The 24,936-nt window shown below is 41.0% G+C and overlaps 1 protein-coding gene across 1 annotated transcript in view; it reads right to left on the bottom strand.

Moving 5' to 3' along the window:
* Positions 1-16,600, bottom strand: part of LOC118810206 (echinoderm microtubule-associated protein-like 4) — a 76,154-nt gene extending 59,554 nt beyond the window's left edge. The window contains exon 1 of the mRNA XM_036573798.1: positions 16,265-16,600. Within this exon, the coding sequence (XP_036429691.1) occupies positions 16,265-16,289 (25 nt within the window). The 5' untranslated portion in view covers positions 16,290-16,600. The remainder of the gene's footprint in view (positions 1-16,264) is intronic.
* Between the last annotated feature and the right edge of the window lie 8,336 nt (positions 16,601-24,936).

Below are 24,936 nucleotides of genomic sequence, written 5' to 3'. Positions count from 1 at the left end.
CTAAAAAAACAAATATGGGTCTGAATGGCATTACAGAGATGTGGAGGGAAGAGGCAATGAATGCTGAGTCATCACCATGTTATTTTTTCTTAGGTACATGTGAAAGCTCAAATTGAGATTTTAAAAAAGACTTAAAGATTTAAAAAATAAATAAATAAAATAAAAATAAAAAAAAACATGTATACAAATTTCTCCTTACCCCAAAATGCGAAGTTACATTTCAGGTCCAAAGCTGGCTTCTTTAGTTGTGCACTAAAGCTACAATGCAAACATAGCTAACAAGAAATGGAAGCTTATAACCACAAGCACTGTGTGAAGTGCAGCACTTAAACTTGCTTACTTGTTACATAATCTCAAATAGACTTGCTTATGTGGTTTCTGATACTGTATGACATACTGTTATTTATAAAAATGAATAAAAGTACAGACAGAATTCAGGCTTCAAGATTTAGGGAAGCAAAATACTAACCAGTGCCTATAAGCTTCTATTACCTGTTGATTACATTAGCCTCACTACATAGATAAACTAAAAAAAGAAAATATTATCCAATGTGTCTATATGATCAACTTCATTTGGGTTAAGGGGAAAATTGTGGTAATTTCCTTTTTTTTTTGTTGAGTTGTCACTTTAAGTTATGAGGACAGAAGCGAGGGCACAAAGTGTTCTGCTGCATCCTGCTCAGAGCTGAGAAACACAGGCTTCCTGCCCCCATAGTACCCAGGCTGCCAGAGGGGTAAGTGGGCGAGCGGGCACGCGGGCGAGTTAGCGACTGAGCCGCCTACCACTGCCCCCCTTGGCAGTACCGCCTACATTCCTGCCGGCTCTGTTTCCAATTAGCCTGGCAGAGTGCAGCAGGACCGAGGGGCCACAGGACCAGAGTGGAAAGTCTACTACTACACTGCAAAGCATAACAAGCACTGCTGGAGCATTAGCCTACTAGTACTATACACAACTACATTTTGTACTGTACAGCCAACATTACTAAGGTCTGCTACGCCAGCTGCATCTGCAGACATGGACTTAAATACTAACCAAGAGCAATATCCAAGTGTCCGTTCTTCAGACAAGACTGGGACAAGACTGAAATAAGTACTTAGATATACATTATCTGGCACATCATATCATTTTTTATTTGAAGTCCCACTAGAACAGCTAGCTCACTTGCAGCATTGACCTAATTATAGCAAGATATCACCTTATGCCACAGATACCGTGAGGAACTCAGCAACACTGACTTCGACAATGTAATGTTTTCACAAGTATCATAAAAAAATAATCAGAAAAGTAACTAATGGTTGCATTTTCAAACATTAGGAACACTGCTCTCAATATTTTACTTCGGTTCATTAGTTTTTACTCTATGCTTAACAGACTAATTTGCTCCAATACAATAAGTACCTGTTTAGTTACCAACATACTTTGGTAAACTAAATATGATGATTTAATGAGCAAAATGGTTATTTTTTATTATTTATGTTTCTGAGAATTAAAAGTCAAAGCATGGACTTTGAGTGCAGTCTGCTATGGTCAAACTGGACAAAATTTATGTCCGAAAGTTAATTAGTGAATTCAGCTACTTTAAGGTGCATTTGAGGTGTTCAGAACAGAAGAAACACTGGATGAGTAGGTGCCTACAAACTTCTGGCACCTGTATAAATATGATTATGTTGACTGCCATTGGTTCTTTAGTAATTAAAATGCTGAATAATGATGCATATGAGCAACGAGAAAGGTTCTGACCCAGGGGACTTTAACTGGGATGGACAGAGAGAAACAGTCAAGTATACTAGGCAGAAACCAGTCCATACTTTCAAGAAAAGGCTGGATGGACGTTTCCTGTGTGAACCTAATATTTTTCACAGCATTATAACCGTCATCGATGTTAAAAGATGTAGCTTTTAAACCTCACCTGTAAGTCTCATTGCTGCGACACCTTTCAGACTCACTGCTGGTCTCGAGCCCGCCCGCACAAATGTTTCAATGTGCGTCATGACATAAGACAGGAACTGACCTAGATGTTTGACCTAACCCCAAAAAGACACTCTCCTTCAGCCCACAGATGTGTCATAAGTGTCTGTCACGTGGCTACATTCCATGCCTACTAATTTCAAGTAACACAATTTCAAGTGTGAAGTTGCATTTATTGCTTCTTTTAAAAAGAGACAGACCTGCACCTTAGTAGTTATTTCACCAACACCTAATAAAACTAGAGTTTGTCTGCTACTAAAGGCAGTTGGAAAGGATATTACGTGCCGGCCTGTGCTTTTCTGTATAATGGACTGAGCCAAACAGAAGTCTCCATGCATGGAGTACTCTGAAGTGCAAAGCTAAGCTGAGATTTCCAACAAATTTACATGCACAAACACCACATAAAGCTTTGATTTTGAAGTACCCCATACTAGCAACTATATTGTTGATTAGTATAATGTTCTCCATTTGACTCAAGTCAAGATGTATACATAACCCACGCAACGAATAGCTCAAGCATATCAATATCAGTAGTTCATGGAAAGCACCCCAAGCCTCTATTATGCAAGAACACATGATAAGCTGAGCACTGCAGTATTCTGAGATTGCAGTACAGTAGATTTGCTGTTTACAGAATGTCAGCAATGAAACCGCTCATAATCACAGTGTTGTACTTATGGTGCAACAAAAATCTGCATAAAAACCTTAATGCATGTTCTGTGCAGACAGAACAGGTCTGGCATTCAGGCCTACTGCATAGCTAATGATTATATGGTTACAGAAAAAAAGAAAACCTGACGGACTTGTGTTTGAACAAGTTCTTGAATCTTCTTAACTGGCAGTTGAGCAGCCTCAACCTTGCGCCACGCACACACAATGTTGTACCACAGAAGTGTCTGGCACAGGGCCAAAGAGCTCACTAGAAGTTTCTGCTGACGGCAGTACTTACATACACGTTTGTTTGAGTGAAATCACAGGTGTGCAGCAATTGTGCGTGCGTGTATGATGGGTTAGTCTGCAAATCTCAAACTGCATGCTTTAGGCAAATTAAAGTAGAGTAAAACTGAGTTAAAAAGGAAAAACATCCCTCTCTGTGGAACACAGATCCTGAAGAAGTTGTTTGTCTGACTTGAATGTTTATGGCCTCGTGGTATCATGGTTTATGGGCACTATGTGGACTTGTATTGTTGACTAAAGGACATTTTAAGCAGGAAATTGCCACAATGCACGGACAGCAACTTGTGCGTCTGTTTTATAACGTGTGAATATGGATGCACACTGCTTTAGAAAAACCCCGGATATGACAGTGAAAGTTTGAATGAAAGGCAGTCACCACATGTAGTCATAGAGACAGTGAACAATTTCTAAGGATGTTAATAATCTATTCTAAATATAGACAATAAAACCCAGATGTGTGTAAAAATATCAGTATAGCAACTGATAAGCGTTTCACCTTCTTGCACTGATATAAAAGCTAGTGCCATGCAAACACACTACCCTATCACTCCCCATCTCTTTTTCCTGATTACGAACATGCACACGCTCAAAAACAAATACAAACGCGACTGGTTTAATGCCGCCAGGAAGGAGGGAAAGTCCTGATCAAATGCTTTGCATTAGGCCTGTGTCTGCGTTCACCCTCAGTGAGAAAATATAAGGGAGAGAGGGAGAGAGAGTGAGAGAGAAAATCAAGAAAGAGAGAGAGAGAGAGACCACCCTGCAGCTGGCGAAGCACACTAACCCTGATTTTTTGGAATCTGCATATGTTCAAGTAACTATGTGTCTGCATAAATCGCTCTCTGCAAAGCGTGCATGAGACTTACAGCTCAGTAAAAGCAGCAGGCAGGCATCTTGCTGCAGGGCTGCTGGGGAATTTAACCATCAAACCTGATACTGACAAGCTGACACTTGTCTAACTGAAATGCTGCCATTAGTGTCATCTTCCTCCTTCTTCTTCTTTTCTTTAGCAGTGGAGAACTTTGGTTCTTGTAGCTTTCTGTTCACCATAAAAACTAACAATAAGGTAAAAGAAAGAAAGTCGATAGGCTGGCCAGCAAGAGAGAGAAAAAGAAAGAGAGAGAGAGAGAAAGAGAGAGAGAAAGAAAGAGAGAAAGAGAGAGAGAGAGAGAGAGAAAGAGAGAGAGAGAGAAAAAGAAAGAAAGAAAGAAAGAAAGAAAGAGAGAGAGAGAGAGAGAGACAGAGAGAGAGAGACAGAGAGAGAGAGAGAGAGAGAGAGAGAGAGAGAGAGGATTCCCGGAAAAGAAGCATCTGGACCTGGAGCTTGGGGGAGGGGGGCTGGGGGTGGTTGAGGTCGCATGGATGACCGAAGATCAGAAAAACACCCAATGAAAGACTGGCTTCCACAGAGGCCGTCTTGTCTCTCGAATTTCTTTTCTTAAAATACGTCTCTGCCTCTTTTCACTTTTCTTTTCTCTCTGAGACCTTTGCAATGTCATTTTTGCATCTGTCTCTTTATTTCATTCACTAAAACACTGCAAATTAACATCATCATGTTTTCAAGCAATAAAACTGCCATAAAACTTTCTTAAATGCAGACAAATGTTTTCCTTCAATACTTTAAATGATACAGCTTCCCCATATATCAAGCACACTGTTATGTCTTTAATTTTTTAAAAACTTTACTCCAGTGGTCCCTAAATCTCCTTTTGTCAAATCTTGTTAAAAGATAGGTTAAAAAACAAATCTTAAAAGGAAAAAGAAGAAATTATATAAAAATGCTTATTCGCTCATTAGCACAACCTTCTAGCAGGCCACATCCAGACCTCACTTTGGGCAGCCCTTATTTAGACAATGTTCCTTAAGCCAGGTGTGTGACCCAAAGATAGGGAAAGAATAACTGAAGAAAGAACGCAAGCATTTTGCTGCACACACAGCCATCACGTGTTTCTCAACCATGTCAACAGTGCCACCTGTCTGTCATTTATGTTCACTCCTCATCTAAAGCTCTCATTGGAGATGAAGCCATACCTGCTACTGTATAACTGGTTGTTATGGAAATAGCTTCTCTGGCCAAGCTGGAGCTGGGCTACTGTGGAAAAGTACCAGGGAGAAGAGGCCACTGATTGAGAGTACGCTCAAGGTGGAGAGTCATCACTCTATGCTGCTGCACTGCGGGGACAGAATGAGGTCATCATCCCACGCCGCAAAATGCACATACACGTTTGGGTAGAGCATGAATTCTGCAGTGTCACCATCCTGAATCTGTGACTGCTGCACAGAACTCTAAACTCTCACCTGTGTGCGTAAGGCTTGGAAGGTTCCTTTCAAAATGCATTTTGTTATAGATTATCTGTTATTACCTGATAACTGCAATTAATCCTGTAAAAAATGCATATAATGGATAGCACACAATGTCAGTTAAGTATTGAGATAACAGTTCCATTACTTTTGAATGACTTTCCACCGACCATATATGTAAGAGTAAATGAAGGGCTACTGTATTTGCACATAGTAAGAGCCTTCCGGAGGCAGCTGAAGTTGGGCCTGAGGCACGCTGGCAATGGCAAACATTAGAGTGTCAGTTTAATCATTTTCCCTCATGTACATTTTGTCATGCTGACAACAAAAGGTGGAGCATGCTGTTTGAACAGCGTATTGAATGTGTGTGTGTGTGTGCGCATGTGTGATCATAGGCAGCGTGTCATAAAGGTTAGCGTTTCAGGAGAAAAGTGTGGGGGCACATGGCGCTTGAAAATGGCCGACACGGCACATTCATGATTTGTAGGTGACAAACAGCTAAAAATAAGCAGCTGCAGCACAGATCCACAGAGCCAGAGAGAGCTATAACTAGCAAATACACACTCTCTCACTGCACTCGCACACTACATATGCCATCTTCATCAGTCAGGCCTTTCACAGTCACAACGATTAATTGTCATATTAATAATTGAGACTAACAATTTAACTGTCTTTTCCCTTCATGGTATGCAACTATTAAAACCAACATGAATTACTGGCCACTTTTGGACAACTGGAAATAAAAATCAGAAGGTGTCACTACACTTAAATCAGATTACAAGATAATTTTACCTTTTAAACTGTATGGTAAGATAAACTGTGCTTAATATGACCACAGAAATCAACTAACAAGGTAAGAAAATTAGGATTTCCAGTTGACTTAAAACTACAAGTCTAAGGTGGCCAAACTGGCAAATAAGCTACAAACAAGCATTACTCACCAGCCAAATGCACCCAGTTCACATTGTTTCATGCAACGTAAACATTTGATTGAGAAAACTAGCAACTGGAAATTAACTGCCGTCAACCTAAATAACTGTGATCAACTTAAATAATTTCAAATGGATGACAAGGCTAGCCATGGCGGTAAAATGTACAGATCTTGCAGCATAATTCTGCATGCGTGGAAACTTAACAGCGAGCCGCTGTACACGTAAACAGCGCAAGAAAATGACACTAATAGTTATAGACTTCTAAGGGTTAACTACGGTTTCAGTTCAGCAAACACTGTAAATATACTGGCTGCCACATGGATAGGGCTCCCATTCTTCCACTACACTGTCTGTGAGCATGAACTACAGCAAGCCCAGGTAATCCCCGCGTCCTCACCACAAGCTCCACATACCCCTCAACATCCTCCCCAAATCTCAAATCCCCCCATTTCTCCCACCATTTCCTTCTCATGCCATTCACATTCATTTCAGGATTGCTATGTGTATAATGTTTGGATTAATAAAGCACAATATAACTTATCTATCTGTGTGGACACATAATTGCCAAGAATCATAATATCAGTTGTGATCAGACATAAGCATTAGAATATTTAATGCAGGTATGATGATGTGCTAATCAGCGCAAGCCTTTAGGGGCAGATACACTTATAGCTTTGAATGTTTCTCCATTGGTAAAACTGATTTGCAGAGTTTGATCTGACAAACCTGATTAAAAAGGTTTTCGATTTCAGTTTTGTGAACTCCAAGCACTGCACAGTTCTGTTGGTTCGGTTAGAGCACAATATCTGACTCAGCTCATGAAAGCCTTGATGCACAAAAAATATGGACACATGCCCATCCTCCAGCTGGACTCCAAGCCAAGCCACACACACACAAAAACACACACACACACACACACACACACACACACACACACACACGATGATCCCTCTTGCTATGAACTTAAGTACTGAAACATTTCTGCTCCTCTCTAATGGCCTGATTAAGTTAACCATGGTAAAATCACTGTAGTGCACATGTAAAAAAATAACATGTCTGCAGACCATACTTTACAAAAGATCAGTCCCATAATGTCACAAAAGTGAAACTGGGCTTTGGAGAGCATTCTGTCGACAGAGCTGGTCCTTCTCTACTCTGGATGTCTGAACTGCCAGGCAGAGTGTGAGCTTAGCTCTTTTAAAAAGTTTTCCTTGCATAATTTCACTGTCTAATTTAACAGACACAGCAAATGCTAACACTGCTCAAATGATGTGTCACCTGTCATAGCCACCTAGCAACAGTACTATACTAAATGCTAACGGTGTTTGCGTTATGAGTTGGCCAAGGTTCTTGCATTAGTCAGTAACACGCACCACCACTGTTACTGTAGTCGCTCTTGGGTTGACCCTAACATTACCTCCAATATCTCACTCTGACTCAAAGTTTGACTTCTGCCAGAAAATAAAAAGCTTAAAAAATGGGGAAAAAACCTGCTGCTGTGGGGTTGTTTATGTTGCCTTGGCTACGCCACTGTCATTTACCATGCGGTCTGAAATGCCCACATGGTCCTGAACAGGTAGAGAAGTTGAGTTTTTCTGGCTTTTAACTAGGACTGGGCATTATGACAATAAAGGAGATATTTTAATATTTGAAGGTTTCTACCAGTATACTACCAACACTGATGAATTGCCGTGCCTCCACCAAAGAGGACAAAACCATTCACTGACAGTATTACTAGGCCAAGACATCTGTGTGACATAATTAATTACATATTTATCAATATCATAAGTTTATACATTTTAAATTAATGTCAAAACAAGTGTGTACTATGAAAAAAAGCATTTTTCAGTCTGTTCAGTGTAAGCAGGGTAGATGCTTCTGTGCATGAAAATGTCCCAGAGAAAACAATTTATTGTTTATGATAGCAGTCTTTTTTGTGCATGTGTCACTTTAATGCGTCGCATGTTTTGTTCTTTTATTATTCTAATCAAAATCATCCATCGCGATATTGTTCAAATGTGTTGAAAAGTAAAATGAATAAAAAAATAAATACTGATACACAAACTGAAACTCGTTTCACCAACTTTTATAATAACACAAACAGAATTGGCAGCAATATGCACTTTTTGTTTGCATAAACATTAAAAAATTAGGTCAACACATTTTTAGTATTACTTTTGTATTACTTACAATACTTGTAATACTCTGTAAACAAAAGAATAGCAAATGTATTATTATTACTGTTATTATATTATTATTATTATTATTACTGTGTTATTATTATTATTATTAATTACAATAATTAGGGATTTCCCTGCATAGAGAATTAAATCTCGACCAACTCTGAGGTGGGTCTTAATGGAAAACTACTTCTACGAAGTGTTGCACACAGGGGATTTCTTTCCTAACTGCAATTGCAGCATTATTGTGCCGTTGTGGCGCTGTACCCCTAATCAATACAGTGCACCAGGAAAAACAGCCAAAATCACAGAGGAATTGCGTGACCGTGCTGTGAGCTGCAGACAGTGTAGAACTCACACAGTGTGTCTTCACCCGTGGAGCTGCTTCTCTAAAAGCATTTTAAAACTAAAACATAACTAAAAACTAACATGCATCTGAGCTGCGGCAGAAACACTCCTAAAGTTTACTCTCTGACACTCTGCTTTTCCTAAAAGCGGCACACAGCTTTTACTCGCGCAAGGTCACGTCTCAAAGCACACTATCTTCCCTATGTAGTGCACTTCATGGATCATGACATAGCAAATCCTTCACCCAAAGAGTGCATGAAATGTTCGACTAAGTCATCTATAATCAACATTAACAACAGGTTACAAATTCCCTATTTAAACCTCAACTGCTTGTTAATGATGATCGTGTTTGTTTGAACAGTAGCGCACTATGTAGGGGACATTGAGTGATTTGAGACAGTGTTATTCTCTTCTCAGACAGTAAACACTGCAAGCGAGACAAGAAAGGGGAGCTGTGCAGATTGAACTTTTGCAGCGTCTCGTTCCAGAGCTTGTGTGACTGTTAACTCAGAGTTCATTTTGGAGACACTGCTCCACAGAAATGTGTTAAAAGCTTTAGTTTCGATTCACAGTTGATTCACTGATTGGTTTTTTTTGGTTGTTTTTTTGACACGAAAAGCTTCATTTTTTATTATTAACGAACCATAAGCATAAGTTAAACCACACAAACCACGACATTTCTTCTATTTCGAAGTCCCCACAGACTTCTACGTTAAAGTTAACCTTGCATTCTCTAAAAAGTAGCGGGTGGTGGTCGCGAAGATGACTCGTAAGGTTTGATGTATTGCCCCCTTTCGCCGCTATTTTCTTTCGGCCTGTTCTGCAGACAGGGTGGTCATCTTCAAATAACTTTCCTTCTGCATCCTTATAAAACCCAAAACATGACCAAACGTCAGACTTGGTCTTCTTAGAAGGCTGAAATATCTCTGAATCGCTGAGTTTTTCACCCCGGGTATCGACCGCGGTTTTAACGATAAGTTCAAACGGTACTACTAACCGTCATTAATTTTACCGCGGTTTACTGTAAAACAAGTAACCATTTCATCTCTAATAATTAGTAATAAGAACCATGTTTAACAACTTAAGCAAGCATACAATACCTTTATTGTTCAGAACGGTTAACAACAGAACTGAACAGTACACAGATAAACAGTTTAAACACCAGCACACAGCAGCTTCTCTGGCTCAAAAACAGAGCTGAAAGTTGTTTCACATCCAAATTTCTTGTCAATGAGATGGTTGATGTTGTCAAAATCAGCGACTTTCAGTGTTTTTTCTGGCCTGGTTGAAGCGACGGGTGAGACCCCACTGCTGAGTGATACAGCTGACCAACAGAGGTGCACACCAGGCCAGCCTAGCTAGGGCAAGAGTCCGGTGGTTCCTTCTCCTCTCAATAACATTAACTCAGACTGTAAGTGACCACACGACAGCAGACAAGTGATTACTGAAAGAAGCAGCTAAGCCATTCAGGTAAGCGGCTCCGTTAGCGTGTTTTCAACACCAAAAACTGATGTTGCATGTTCTGCCATGAACATCAGAAAATTCTTTGTCAGAAATTTCTTTGTGGTGTTAGTTGTAGGTATCGATATCCCATCACTGCATTTAAGTGCTAGTATTTACGCCCACTGCTAAGTAAAACTGATGTTGCCAACGTATCAAGTCTATTTAATATTTATTTATATTTCTTTAAGAAAAAAGCCAATTTGCTAACATAGAAATGTAAGTGTTGTTGATGCTATTGTGGGATTCTGGAATTTTACTTCGTAATTTTCAATGTACCTGGGCAATACTAACCATTTAAATGTAGAACCAAATATTAATCATATCTGAATGATATAAACTGCATTCTGCATAATTTTAGGCTAAGAGAATAAAATCAACAGCTTGCCATCTCAGAATAAACAACAATAAGACTACCACTATTATTCTTACAGACTAACTGAATCACAGTCCCTCTGTGGAAGGATTTAACCCCTTACTGATCCCGACTCTCAGAGATTAGCGTTAAAACACACGTTACCCACCACACACACACACACACACACACACACACACACACACACAATCCATCTTTCTTTACAAAGAACACATAAGTGATTAATCCTGATTATGGCTTTTGTGTCTCCATCTCTCTCTAGACTCCCACTGCACACAGATAATACTCATTACGAGTACATGGCTAGACTCGATGGTTACAATGTGCTTGTGTATGTGTGTGTGTGTGTGTGTCTATACACATGTGCTCGTCAGGAAATTGACACCAGACATGGTTTGAGATCAACCGCCGTACTTCCTGCTTTCCCTACTGAGCACAGGAGGAAATGCAGTGCAGCTTGTGAACAAATCAGCAGAGAGAGCGAGCGAGCGAGCGAGCAAGCGAGAGAGAGAGAGAGAGAGAGAGAGAGAGAGAGAGAGAAGGCAGAGCTAAGCAGGGTTTTCATTCAGTCGTTTTGCACATTTGAGGCAAATTTTCAAAGTAAAAGAAAATGCAAAGTAATTAGTGTTAATACTGAAATGCTCAAATTCCCAAAGACAACGTTACATGCTTGCTCCATACAGCACAAGAAATTAGTCTCGCTAACCCTGCATGCATACACAACGGAGGTGGGTAATATCATGATTTTTCAAGATATTTAAATGATACACGATATGTCATGATATTTCTTTTCCTGACATCCGAAATTGAACAGGCAAACAAGAGCAGGAGGGCAACGTTTCAAAAACTTTGTGGACAAATTACTTTTATTTATTGTTTTACACACTGCAATGTGCTAAATACAATCTAATCATACTCCCTTTGTAATGAAACATGCAGTTGGTCAGTGTTCTTCAAGTACTGACAATATCCCCGATATGCTCAGAAAAGTGACATACTGTGATAGTAATTTATCACCACAACGATAAAACTGTCATACTTTCTAGTCCTACAATGGAGGGATTCTAACTCTATTAAATGCACACGACTGTAGCCCTAACAGTTCAGACACACCAAGTGCCCATTAGGGCCAAAATCACTCCCACTTCACTGTCGGCCACCAAACCCCTGGGAATGTCAGTCAAGACATAGCACGGATGATTCTGATGTGCCGCTATGCCTATAGTCAGATGGAGTGTAAACACATGACTTTCGTTCCCGCTACATCATAACTTATTCAAACAATCAATTTTCCAGTGCAGTTTTTCCCATTTCTGCCTTATTGATCTTCATCTCATCCAACATCCAAGTGTTTTTTTTTGTTTTGTTTTTTGTGTTATTAGGCCTTTTTTGGAATTTCTGGCCTTTCATTTGTAATTTATTTTATAAAAGAGGTGGATGGAAACCCCTCCACAGATAGATGACAGCCAGAGAGAGACAAAGACGAAACACGGAACAAAACAAGCAGCAGTGAGTCTCTGAGAAAAACAGCATATTACGCTGCTGAAAGACAGCGCAAATCAAAGCTTGGCGCTGCCCCCCATCTGGCCGCAATGTTTACAAACACTGGCCTCTGCATTGCGCTCCTCCCCACCAGCACACGCACCAGGAAAACGAACCACCTCATTAAAAATAAGAACACACACAAATCACAGACATATATACATATGCTGCTAATGCTTGAAGGGTACACCTGGTACCCCTCGCACCTTTTCGTGATTCAGCAGAATATTCATCTGTGTGTTTGAAGTGTGGTGCCTAGAGGACATGGAACATAGTCGTAACTCACACTGTCTTGAAATTTAGTGCAGGCCCCTTTCACACATTATTGCACTGGAAACACCACATTCACCATGATGTGTGCTTTAAAGAGCATTAATGCCACAGTCTTTCCCACACCAACCTTCCTCAAAGACAATTTCTTGAGTAGTAGTGTCAAAGCAGTTATAGTCAGTCAGGGTGTTCTGGGTATGTGTTATTTTCTTAGATTGAGTACAATCACACTAGACAACTTTAAAAACATCCCCAAATTAATGCTCGTCCAATCCTCTACATACTCTCTATCACTCTTTATCATCTTTCTGTCTCCCTTTGTCATTTTTTTCCCTCTTCATTCCAGATGTAATGCAATCCATTGTTATGAGGGAAAAACGGGTCGAGGAATGCGCAAAGTTGGGAGGCAAACATTCCTGCATCTGGAAGTGCTCGAACGCATGTGTGTCTCTTTCCAGATTTTTTCCTTCTCTCTCCCTCTCTGCGTTCCCTCTCTCTTCTCCTCTTTCATTCCCAATTTTGTAACCCGATCCTCTGCTTGTCTTTCCTAATGCGACTCAGTTTTGTGGAGAGAGAATAGCATACAAGTGCCTATACATGTACATATGCTCTCACAGACCATCATGCCAAAGACAGACTTATTGACACACTAAGACAGACTGACTGAGTCATGTTAGTGTCACAAGAACACTCACTATCAAAGGAGTAACATGAAAGAAGCAAAGAATATGAAAAGCAGCATCCTGCTGAACAAAAGAGAACTCTCAGCGTGGCATACCAGCCAGCACAGAATATAGCAGACAAAATTTTAACAGTGGCCCAAGTACCTAAGGTTCAAAGCTTTGCTCCAAACTGAACTGCAACTGAACTCTCAAAGTGAGCATTTTATTTTACCCATGACAACCAAGGGCACTGAAGCATGCACGCATACTGAGCTGATGATGGTGCCTTACCGCTACTGGTCTTTATAAAAAAACTAATGTGGATGATTAGCACAGAACTGATGGAAAACACGCAGCTGTTAAACCAAACTTGTTACATCAAAAGCAATGCATCCAGGAACCTACACACTGACCCACGCAGAGGAAGGGGGTTTTTGGTAGCCACCGGGAGGCAGAGGTGGGGACTGCACCTGCCTAAAAAGGGGGATGGGACAATGGCGGCAGACTGTTATTTATAACCGCAAGTTTGCCACATGGAGCAGCAATACGGAGGGGGTGCGGGGTTGTAATAGGCAGTGTGCAGATTCCCTCTCTCTGTCAGGAGTAGAAGAGGGATCCTTAATCTCCTCCAAGCACCACATGCGCCAGTACTTGGATCAAAAGTGCTTAGAAAAACAAAAACATTTCACACTGCTGACCCACAACTGTCAATACACATACCTCAGGCTGTAGAGCAGTAACGCACACAAGCACAATGTATCTGATACACAGCCTCTATCAGAAACAACACTGCACTGATATTGCAGATGCACAGGTGATGCAACACATAATGCCAATGTAGTGTCAAATATTTATTACAGCATAAGGTGCTTCTCTGTTTATTACTATAATCATAGCTGGTGGAGAGCTGGAGAAGTATTACAAACAGGTGTAATTGTTACATATGTCTTACATAGTTAATGCCTTAAACTCTAAGGGCCTGAACTTCAAATTCTTATGCCCAGAACTACATAACGTTTACATACATTTTACTGTAGTTACTGAATAATTTGCTTGTGGTCAACAACTGAATAAGTGACTTAGAAAATGCCCCATTTCACCTGATCTGTAATAATTTATAATACTTACTGAAAAATAAGAATTAAGATTAGTAACTGAAAAATAAACCTAGGGCTCAAGAAGTTAAGAGTTATTCCACAATAATAAAAAGATCAAAGTTCAATGGCTGATATGACATTCTAATCATTAATCTATTGCACATTTCACAGGCTAAATATCTTAATAAATAAAACTGTGGCATAGATATTATAATGTTTTTTAGGGTAAAATTAACCAATATGTTTTTGACTGCCAGCCAATGACTAGGCTAAATGGCTAGAAAACTAAATGCAGGCCACAGGAAATCAAAGCCTAAGCCTCAGTATGAAAGATGATTGACAGTATGAATCCCATATCATGAATGCTCATGATGCAGCCCTCAAAGTGCCCACAAAACGTTAGCTGCACCTTTGACATTTCCTCCGCTGACACAGACCCTGATGTTGCGGGAGACTGAATGTCACACACACGTAGAGACATGCTCAAGTTTAAGCGAAGGTTGCGTGTGGATGACACCACAACGGGTTTCGTTCTGTCACACTTGCGGCCTTTCTGAGCTAAAACTGTTCCTAGAACTAGTTTCTATGTGCGTCAGTCGCATCACCAGCCAAGCAGAACACCTTTCACCTGGCCTTTTCACCTAGCAACGGCTGCCAAGCCAAACAACACAGTGGCTGTGCCTCAAATGGAAAAATGACGACAAAAACTACGAATGATTTGCAGTATGCAGATCAATACAGAAAAGTGGTTTGGTCTAGTGACGGCATTTGCACAAAACTGCAAGACTCCGCAAGTACGACAGCAAGCAAATGATGCTCTGCTGCACACCGCCATGGAGAGAGAGAAAGGGAGGACTGCCTTAACCACTGGATCAGCACTTTCTGAGCCCACGTAGGACAGTATAGGGAGACTGTAAGCACATGCACACTCTCTTCCTGAATCATCTGGCAAGCCTAAAAGCCAGCAAGTCATCACCACAGCAACTTGGAGTAAGGCTAACTGTCAGCGTGCACAACCCTTTTCAGAGCGTAACCAAGCAACAGGGTGACATGAAGTTATGTAATGATCACTGCGCTCTCTCGATCTGCAGATACGATAGTGAAGTGCCATAGCACTAGGAGCAGATATTTAGATCATGGTCAGTGTTCAGGGGCCAAAGTCCCACTACAATAAAACACACTTTCTACAGACAGGAGAAAGACAATGTGCTACTGACAACAACCCATTTAAGCTAAATAACATGGTAAACATTAGTTCCACATTTGTGTTCGGCAAACTATTCACTGACCACCAACTACTGATAGGTTAGAGGCTGAAAGTTTAGCTTTCTGTGATATTTTCAGCATAAGCTCAACCTGATTATGCCTTGTTTCGCCACTCTTTACCAGGGTACCCATAATTCTGGAGGGCACTGTGCACGTTGGCTTTGATTTCTACAGTTCCTTTCGATATACCACAGAATCCAGTCCCTCAAGACATCATTTCAGAGGCTCTCTCTTCCACCTTACCGCGTCTGACACCTGCTAGTCACACTGAAAGACATACGCACCACATCACACTTCTCTCTGCTGTTCACCTCTTTCACTGCGGTGCAGATCTGCATGCAGCTCGCCTGTAGCCTACTACAGAAATGAATAAATAACCCACTCTCCTTCTCTCCCTTGCCTTTGTCAGGGACAGCGAACACAATCTGCCCTGACAACGTCGTAGACCTGAACCAAGCCTACATAAACCTCCTACCGCATCGATTTATATCTTATTTACCGAAGCTGCGAGCTCCACAAGAAGGCTACACGGCGGCATTTTCCAGCCTCTCGTCAAAGAGCCGTGTGTAACGACGGAAATAAACAGAGCCTAAAAGAAACTCGGCCTCATGCTGTGCTGTGAGCCGCCCTGACACGCTAAAAAACTTGCTTTCCAGAGCCAAAGCGCGACCATTTCGACATAGAAATGTGAGAAATGTGAGAGCGGTTATGGTGTTCAGCTCTACCCCGTTGACACGTGTATACAGTGGGGCTCCACACATTCCTCACCGCCTGCACCAGCTCTGACTGACTGAATTAGCCCCGTGCTGTGGCAATGCTATTAATAGTAGCTTAGCCCGTATTTCTACCCGAGGACACACTCACCTAAACTGCCGGCGAAACCGTCCATTTCTGGGGCGAATGTCAAAGAAGAAGACACCGGGGGGGAGATATTCCTGGCAGCCTTCTGGTTGAGTCCCTGTCCTATGCTCTCTGTGCTCGAGAAGAAGAAAGGGACGGGGCCTTGATGAGGCGAGCGCGGATTAACCGTCTTCTCTCACGCCGACTCCTCTGCCTCTGACCCGAGAGGGGTTGAAATGACAAGCTAGCGGCGTTGAGTCTCTGTCCAGGACGACGCAGCGCTTTTCTGGGGCACTGGATCACGGCGGCTCCCTGAGCTCCACGACCGTGAACCGCCTCCGTCAGGGGGAGGGAAGGAGGAGAGTAGACAGGAGGAGGAGAGGGAGGGAGGAAGGGGGAGGAGTGGAGGCTCACGGCTTTAGCTTTCGCGTTTCCGACTCCGCCTGGTTTGGCGAGCGAGGCTTCCCTTCCAGCGCTTGAAGTTTCTTAAGAGTCTCGCAGACATTTTTTGTGATATTTGTTGACCATGCGGTGCTTTTTTCAGTAACTTAAAGGGCAATTCCACAGATTTTCTAAAAGTTTCTAAATGATTCAGTCCTTGAGATTTAAACAGAGTCACTGAGAGCGGTTTGACGTGTATAGAAACTTACACTCTTTCACTCTTGATTTCTTTACAGGTGCGGTGGTGATAAGAACCAGGGGTCACAATGTCTACAACACAAATAAAGCCATTTTATTTACTATCCAAAATGACCAGTAAATCTACATGTGCCTTCTTATTTGTTATATGTAATGTTGATGATGGTAAAATCTGAAAAAAAAAGTCTTCTCTGGGGACATTTTGCCTTTGAAACACCTGCGTGTACACATCTACCATGAATAGATTCAAATAAATGGATTCAAATACATTTTCTGCAGGTGAGCTTTTAGAGGCGGACGTCTGGTTCCTATCACCACCACGACAATTATGACTCAGTAGCCAAGTTTCCCCAAGAACTGAGCATTTCACACCAAAGCACTCTGAATGACTTCGTTTACATCTCAACCATTAAATTATGTCGAATTTTGGGAAACATCGGTGGAGTTGCCCTTCAACAGCATAGGGATGGTGGGGACTAGGACAGATAGAAATAAAGCGTGAAATGTTTCATGATGGAATAAGAAATCACTTGGGTGTTAACTACAATTACACTGGGCACAAACTGAAATTAGCTATAAACTATCTAACTAAATAAATAACTCATATCCTCAACTCTGCTAACGTTTAACGTTATTTGAGGCCAAATTAACCCACTGTCCTAAAAACTATTGTCCCATGTTATCCTGTGACAGTTGACTACTGGCTACCTGCTGGTACACCTGACACAAGCGGATGCAAAACTATATTAATTTATCAGCTAATTTGCAACGTATTTCCACACCGCTTTTCCTCAAACGTCTCAAAATAACTGCTATCCCCGTTGTTAACCTGCCTCATTAGCATTAGCATAGCTATCCTGACTATCCTAGCTAGGTTAGCTAGCTAACCTGCAAAGAGTAAACTGAAGTTAACGTCATAGGCCACAATAAAGTAACATAAACTGAATTATTAAATATTAAAATGAACGTACTTAGTTAGCATAGCTACGTCATTATAAGTAATAATAACAATCATAATCTCAGGATATCGAGTCCACGTAACACTTGCCACACTTGTAACGGTCCAAATGACCGTTGGCTCAGGCTTGCGCTAAACCCTTGAGTTTCCGTCGAATTTTGAATTTGAATTTAGAGCGTGCTCATGCGCGAGGGCTGCAGCACAGTGCAGCAGGAACTAGTCACTGCGCTAGAGCCATTCAAACAGATGAGCTCACCTGAAAGGGGAATTCCACCATTTCTTTCAAAATTTCTTCATAATTTAATTGTTGAGATACAAACAGAGTAATAGTGGGTTGATCTAAAATAGGTTATTAAAGAGCGACTTCTCCGATAAGAACCATTTTGTTTAATATTCGAAATGAATCAGTGAACCTACGTGTCTTCTGACTTTTTATATATATGTAGATAGTGGTAAAATAGTGGCAAATCTTGGTAAAAAAAAGTTTTCTTTAGGGACTGTTTTGCACTGACAGCAGCCATCATGTACCTCCAGCATGAATGGATTTTAAAAAGTAATGGATTTTTCAAAACCGCCGTAAAACAATGTCTCAGGCACTAGACAATAAATTCATTACTGTTTCAGGTTATAACTTTCTGTGAGGGAGCTCTCAGAGGCATTAAACTCCTTAGACATCTGGTTCCTATCACCACCACTGTGAACAATTCTGACTCAGCAACTTTCTCTAGAGCAGCGCATTTCACATCAAACCTCTCTGAATGACTTTGTTTACCTCTCAAGCCAAGTCGAGTCATGTGTTTTTTATTGTCATTCCTCAGTATAACTTGTATACACTGGAATGAAATGTCATTCTTCAGGCTCTATGGTGCAGCACACATCAGCAGCACATTACACAGGACTACATAGAGGAATGAATATATACACCCACATACACATAAGTGTCAAAGCAGTATATGAGTGATGAAGGAACTAGTGCAAACATTGAGGTCTCATAGCAGCATTCAAATAATTTAATAATTTATAATCAGTCAGGTGTGTGATCAGTCCATGGTGGATGTTGGAAAGGGTCCAGATGGGTCCAGGTGGATTTTGGGGGCATCGGCGCATTCAGTAATCTGACCGTCTCGGGGAAAAAGCTGTTGCAGAGTCTGGTGGTGGAACGGATGCTCTGGTACATTCTGCCAGATGGCAGGAGAGTCAGGCATCCACGAGAGAGGTGGGAGGGGTCGTCCACAATGCTGGCGGCCTTGCAGGTGCAGCTTTTGTGGTAGGATGTGTCCATAGTGGGTAAAGACACCCTACTGATCTTCTCAGCTGTCCTTACAATTCGCTGTAGGGTCCTGCAGTCCAAGACGGTGCAGTTCCCATACCAGACAGTGACGTCGGTGGTCAGGACAGTTCCCTATTCCGCCCCTGTAGAAAGTAGTGAGGGTGGAAGTGGGGGAGGTTTGCTCTCTTCATCCTTCACAGGAAGTGAACTTGCTGTTGGGCTTTCTTGGCTAGGCAGGTGGTGTTGAGGGTCCGGGTGTGCACGGCAAGGAACATGAAGCTTTTTAGTGCATTCCATTGTGGAGGCAGCTGTCTAACTAGTCACTGCCTTCAAAGGTACCTCTCTCGTTCGGCAGCAGTAGGCGCTGCTTTCAGAACAGTATTCAGCACACCAGTACATGTGATATCTATTTACTTACTCATTAATGGACACTTACCTGTGACTGTAAAAGTGGATTACCTCAGTGTATAGCTACTAAATAAATCTTGAATTAGCAGCAGCAGTTCCAATATTACAGATAATCGTGACTACTTGTTTGTGAATCATTTCATTTTACTCACTGTCTTTTTACACTTTAAGGAACCTGTTTTATTTCTAACACACAAAGTATAAAACTGCTTATAATTTGGTACAAAATGCACCCATGAAAAAAAAGATTGCACACAATCAGCTAAGATGGCGAATGAACATTTTCTAATGTATTTTGTAATACTACTACTAATACTACTACTACTAATAAAAATAATAATAATAATAATAGTAAGAATTTTTATTTATATAGCATCTTTCATGCCGGTGGCAGCTCAAAGTACTTTACAGACAGCTGATAAAGTTAAACAGTTATACAAGAAATTATATGTATTGATTTAGAATCACATAAGAAAATGACACAGGTCAAATCAAAAGATAAATACCACGAGACATAGAGTTTTAATTAAATTCTGAGTTAAAGAGATACGTTTTTAGATGCTTCTTAAAAGTGAGCACAGAGCTTGACTGTCTAATAAAAGCTGAACTGAGTTCCACAATTTAGAAGCTGAAAGAGTTTCTCCATGTTTTCTGTTTTTTACAGAAGGTGTTTGCAGAAGTCCAGGATCTGCAGATCTAAGATCATGTGTTGGAACATAAAAAGATAGATACTGTGATGTAAACAGGTGCTAGGATCCATGCTGTCACATATTGTATGAGTTGTAAGGGGTGTATTGTTTTTTTAGGAAGTCCAGTAACAAGAGCATTACAGTATTCAACTCTGCTTGTAACAAATGCCTGACACAAGTTTCTCCGCGTCACTCTGAGAGAGAAAAGGCCGAACCTTAGCGATATTTTTCAGATGATAAAAAGCTACTTTAGTGACTGCATTTACATGCAGGATAAAACAGAGCTCGGAGTCTAAGATCACTCCCAGGTTTCGTGTTTCAGGTTTGGTATATAAAGCTAAAGAACCAACTTTCTCATAAAGCATTTTTATACCAACGATCAGTATTTCATTTTTTTCTTGATTTAAATGTAGAAAATCTTGCAACATCCATTTATGCATTTTTGTCTCAATTATGCACTTGGTCTGTAATTTAGCTCTTAACATTCACCTGCACTGATGTGACTGATGAGCATAGCTTTTAACTTCAGAACTTTTACACCATCTGGTAAGTTCCATGGACAACCTCAGTCTGTAGCGTTGGTTCCCACCATGTTTTTCCCCACACACGATGGAAAAGTAAGCCGCCTCCATTCAGCGCAAAGTTTTATCCTCCCTAGCCAGCCCCTGTAACATTCCTCCTTTTAGTCCCTGAGGACAGCACAAATATAAGCTAGCAGCAGCATCTCAGAGTATAGATTCAAATTGACAAGCATGCATGTGTTGTACATTATCTTACACAGTGCTGAGTCTGGCTAACTTTCTAATCATTAGACTCATATATAACCTGTAAACAGGGTAGCATAAATGAATAACTTCTATTGTCTGTCTATGTGAAATGTTTTTCTTAAAGTTAATATTGTGCCCTGAAAAAATGCTACATTTAATTTAATTTAATTTAATTTAATTTAATTTAATTTAATTTACTCAGTTCTTAGCCATCATTTCCTCATGAATGACTAAAATACATCAACGTTTCATGCATTACTACAACACAGTTTTGTCCTTCAGTTTACTTTTGGTAGTTGTGGTATCTATATTTTTTGACTATTTTATGCTTGTGGAAATCATGGACAGATTTAATTATATCCAGCGTTATTGCATCTTAGTATGATGGGCTGATTTCTAAGCCACTGTTCACAAAGTGGCAAAGAATTAAAGGACTGGTCTCCAGTCAGATTCATCTGTGGACTGTTTATGACGGCAGTGGTCACAAAAACTGATTCTAGATCAGGGTTCCTCCTCCTGGGGTGGGTTGTGAATACAGACTCTGGTCATTTTCATCAAGGTATCAGCTTATTGTTGAGGAATGACCAGTGGTCGAATTGTAAACGGTAGGGACCAAACAACCGGTGTAGGGGTCACAAAGGGTATATTGGTATTTCTGTTTTGTACAAAATGTTTTGTACCAGCCATGTACCATCATTCATGTACATAAACCCCTGAGCAGAGCAGTCTGCAGAGTGAAATAGCAGGAAATGTGAGATCTTTAAGGGGACAGTTAAAGAACTTAAATCAGTCTTAAAACTCAGTTGCTTACCTGTTTTCTCTATGAATCTGCTACAGACAACAACATGGAAAAAATTGGCAGTGTAAGAAGTAAAAAATCATGCATGTCAGAAGAAAAAATGAAATATTACAATATAGACAAAAATAAAACGGTTGGCAACCCTGGTAAGATTTCAGCGCCACCTATAGGACATTAAGAATGCCTGGCATTAATCAGCAGACTATTCATAAAACATCTCTAAGGTTATGTGGTTTTCATTCCTGTCTTTTTCCTTGTATTATGTTCTGCACAGAAATGAATATTGGGCACATCTGAGTGTATTTGTGTATATTTTCTAATGTATTGTCAAATGAACAGAATAATAAAATATGCAATAACAAAAAATAATGTGGCCCAGAAATGTGGCCATGTGCCACAACGGGTGTGGTCTTAGAGTCTTACAGCAAGGGTGCTCAGTTCCTGTCCAGGATGGCTGGTGTCCAGCAAAGTTTGGCAGACTCTCTGCACACGTGACTCAAATCATCAGTTAATTGCCAGCTTTAGTGGGTGTGCTTGAGAAAGAAAACCACCAGACAGTCCTCCAGGACCAGAATCGAGGGATTTTCAAAGCACTTAGGACAGTCATATCTCACCAGAACCATAGTATCTTCAAAGCTTCTGTCATAACTAGCTGCGTCATTCTCAAAACATTTTAGGCACCATCATCGGTCGTGTCTTTGGTGGTGATTGTAGTAAAATTTAAAACCATCTCAGAGCAATCCATGGAACAAGGAGAAGTCCATGATCTTTTAACATCATGAAAAGAACACTCCCACTTATTAAACCAGACTCAAAATGTACATATATATCACTGCTGTCGAAGCAAAACCTCATATCTCCAAATTGATAACTTTACAGGAGAAGGAAAAAACATACTTTACTTTTAATGTAAGTCAATGTAACCAGACTTTTTTCCAAGTCATTTTGGGCCATTTCTTTCTGTTCAATCATCATGAAATTTACACACGATGTAAAGGGCAACCAGCATTTTCACATCATGATGATAATGATGTAAAACAAACATAAGTTTTCAGCATTACCTACACTGGGTCAAAGTCCATGACATACTACATGGCCTTCCTTACTCTCTTCCCACTGGCTGTGTGCATACTGAATGCTATCTGTCATGGGTAGACTGCAAAACTGCTGACATGCCACCTTCCCTTTAAGTTTTAGACCATAGGTTACACCACCACTACTTAAGGATGTCCTATCCTTCTTTTGAGGGCCATAGGGAAAGTCCTTCATGAAACTTTAAGAATCCGGCCCCTAGTTTATAGCAAGGAGGAGGCGGGGTTGGTGGAGTAAGGGGTGAACAGGAGGAGCTCCACTGATCCAGTAAGCTGAGGACATGTGCAGCACAGGTGTGCCCTGCTGGTGCTGGCTGGGTCACACTGGGAGCACTGGTGGATCAGGGACAGAGAACCAAAGTAACGGCTTTAATCCTTGCACTCCCTGGGAGGATGTTCAGTGGGGGAAGATTTCATTTAATGGAAATCTGCACCAGTTTTTCTCAGTGTTCTCATGAGTGGATAGAAGCTGCATGCTGGCTGAATGTGGGCTTTTTCCAAAGCAGTGATTTAAATCAGAATTGTGCAAGAATGAATGGCGCCAGACACGGTGAGCAAGACACTGCGTTGCCTGACCACGCAAAACAACAGCCTTGTGTGGTGAATAGACACGGTGGGAGAAAAAAATAATGTGGCAGTGTCTTTCGAAGGCAAGGAAATGCCAAAGGTTGGGCCCATTGTGTTTGCCATACAGGCTTAGTCTGTGCAAGGAGTTTAAGAAACGGATGGTTTTGCTCGCTATTGGGCTGCTCGAACGCCGCCGAGTCGCCGCAAGTGTGAAGGGGGCATTGTGGCCGCCTGAGTGGTCCTATTGAGGCTACACAGAGGCAAGGCTGTTCACTATATTGTACCGCAAGCTATCAGGGTGGCTTCCTCACCAATACGAGAGAAAGAGAGTGTTTTCATCACAGGACAAACTGTATTGTCAGCATGTGGCTTCGTAGTTGGCTTCGGCCCCTCCTGTCTCTCTTACTCCCTCTGACTTCCTGGCAGTGGTTGACCTCTCACTCCAGCACCTCTGCTCTGCCAAAGGCCCAGCCAAAACAGACAAAGCGCTCCTTCTTCTTCTCTCCTGAAGGATGAGGAGAGAGTGAAAGAAAGACAAGGGCCATCTATCTCTCTCTGGGTTCCTCTCTGCAGCCTGACAGGGCAAGGCTGTGGTCTTCTCAGAAGTGATTTCTATCCCACTTTCAAAAGAGCTAATGATGACTTGTTGAAAATCTTAGGCAGTTCTACAACATGGTGGATATTAATAAAGCTCAGACGGCTATGAGTGGTTAAGACTATGGGATCATTTACTCCTAAATCAGTATTAAATCCTGTAACGGAAAGTAAAAATCCCACTCACTGACTGAATGTTTTCCAAATGTGTCCTCATTGTCTGTAATATTTTCCTTTGTGTGCCTTAATACTTACTTGCAATATGGCCCCAATGTGTCCTTGACGATGGCCGATCGTTTGGTCAATTTAGTTAACATATTTTGATTATGTTTGCACATTCTGAACTAGAGAAACAAAAGCGTTAATATTATGTATTCTGTAACATTCTGTTTCTAATACTTTTGACAATAAAAGCCTTGACTGACTGCCCTGTGTTTAGAAGCACCTGGTCATATAGTGGTTGGTGTAGTGTAGCGTGTGTTATTGCTGGCCTCTATGCATCAGACTGGGGTTTTATTCCCTGCCCAGACAAACACACCATGCTTCACCATTAAGAGTCCTCAGGCAACACTCCCAATGCTACATTCGGCCTCTGTTAGATGATTAAACTGTAAGTCTTTTTGGATAAGAGCATCTGCCAAACGCATAAACGTAAAGGTTATATTCATATTTCAGGCACCTGCTCGTTCATCATTTATCTGGAAATCAAGAGTATTAATAGGGAGTTTTTGCTTCATTTTCCCATTTTGCTTCAATAACAACATCTACTTTTCTGGGAAGGCTTTACACGAGATGTTGGAACATTGCTGTGAGGATTTGATTGCATTCAGCCACGAGAGCATTAGTGAGGTGAGGTACTGATGTTGGATGATTAATTCTGGATCACTCCAACTCATCCCAAAGGTACTGGATGG

The sequence above is a fragment of the Colossoma macropomum genome, unplaced genomic scaffold (assembly GCF_904425465.1).
Source record: "Colossoma macropomum unplaced genomic scaffold, Colossoma_macropomum, whole genome shotgun sequence".
Lineage (NCBI taxonomy): Eukaryota > Metazoa > Chordata > Actinopteri > Characiformes > Serrasalmidae > Colossoma > Colossoma macropomum.
The sequence above is the reverse complement of the archived record's forward strand: the minus strand, read 5'-3'. Positions and strand labels throughout refer to the sequence as shown.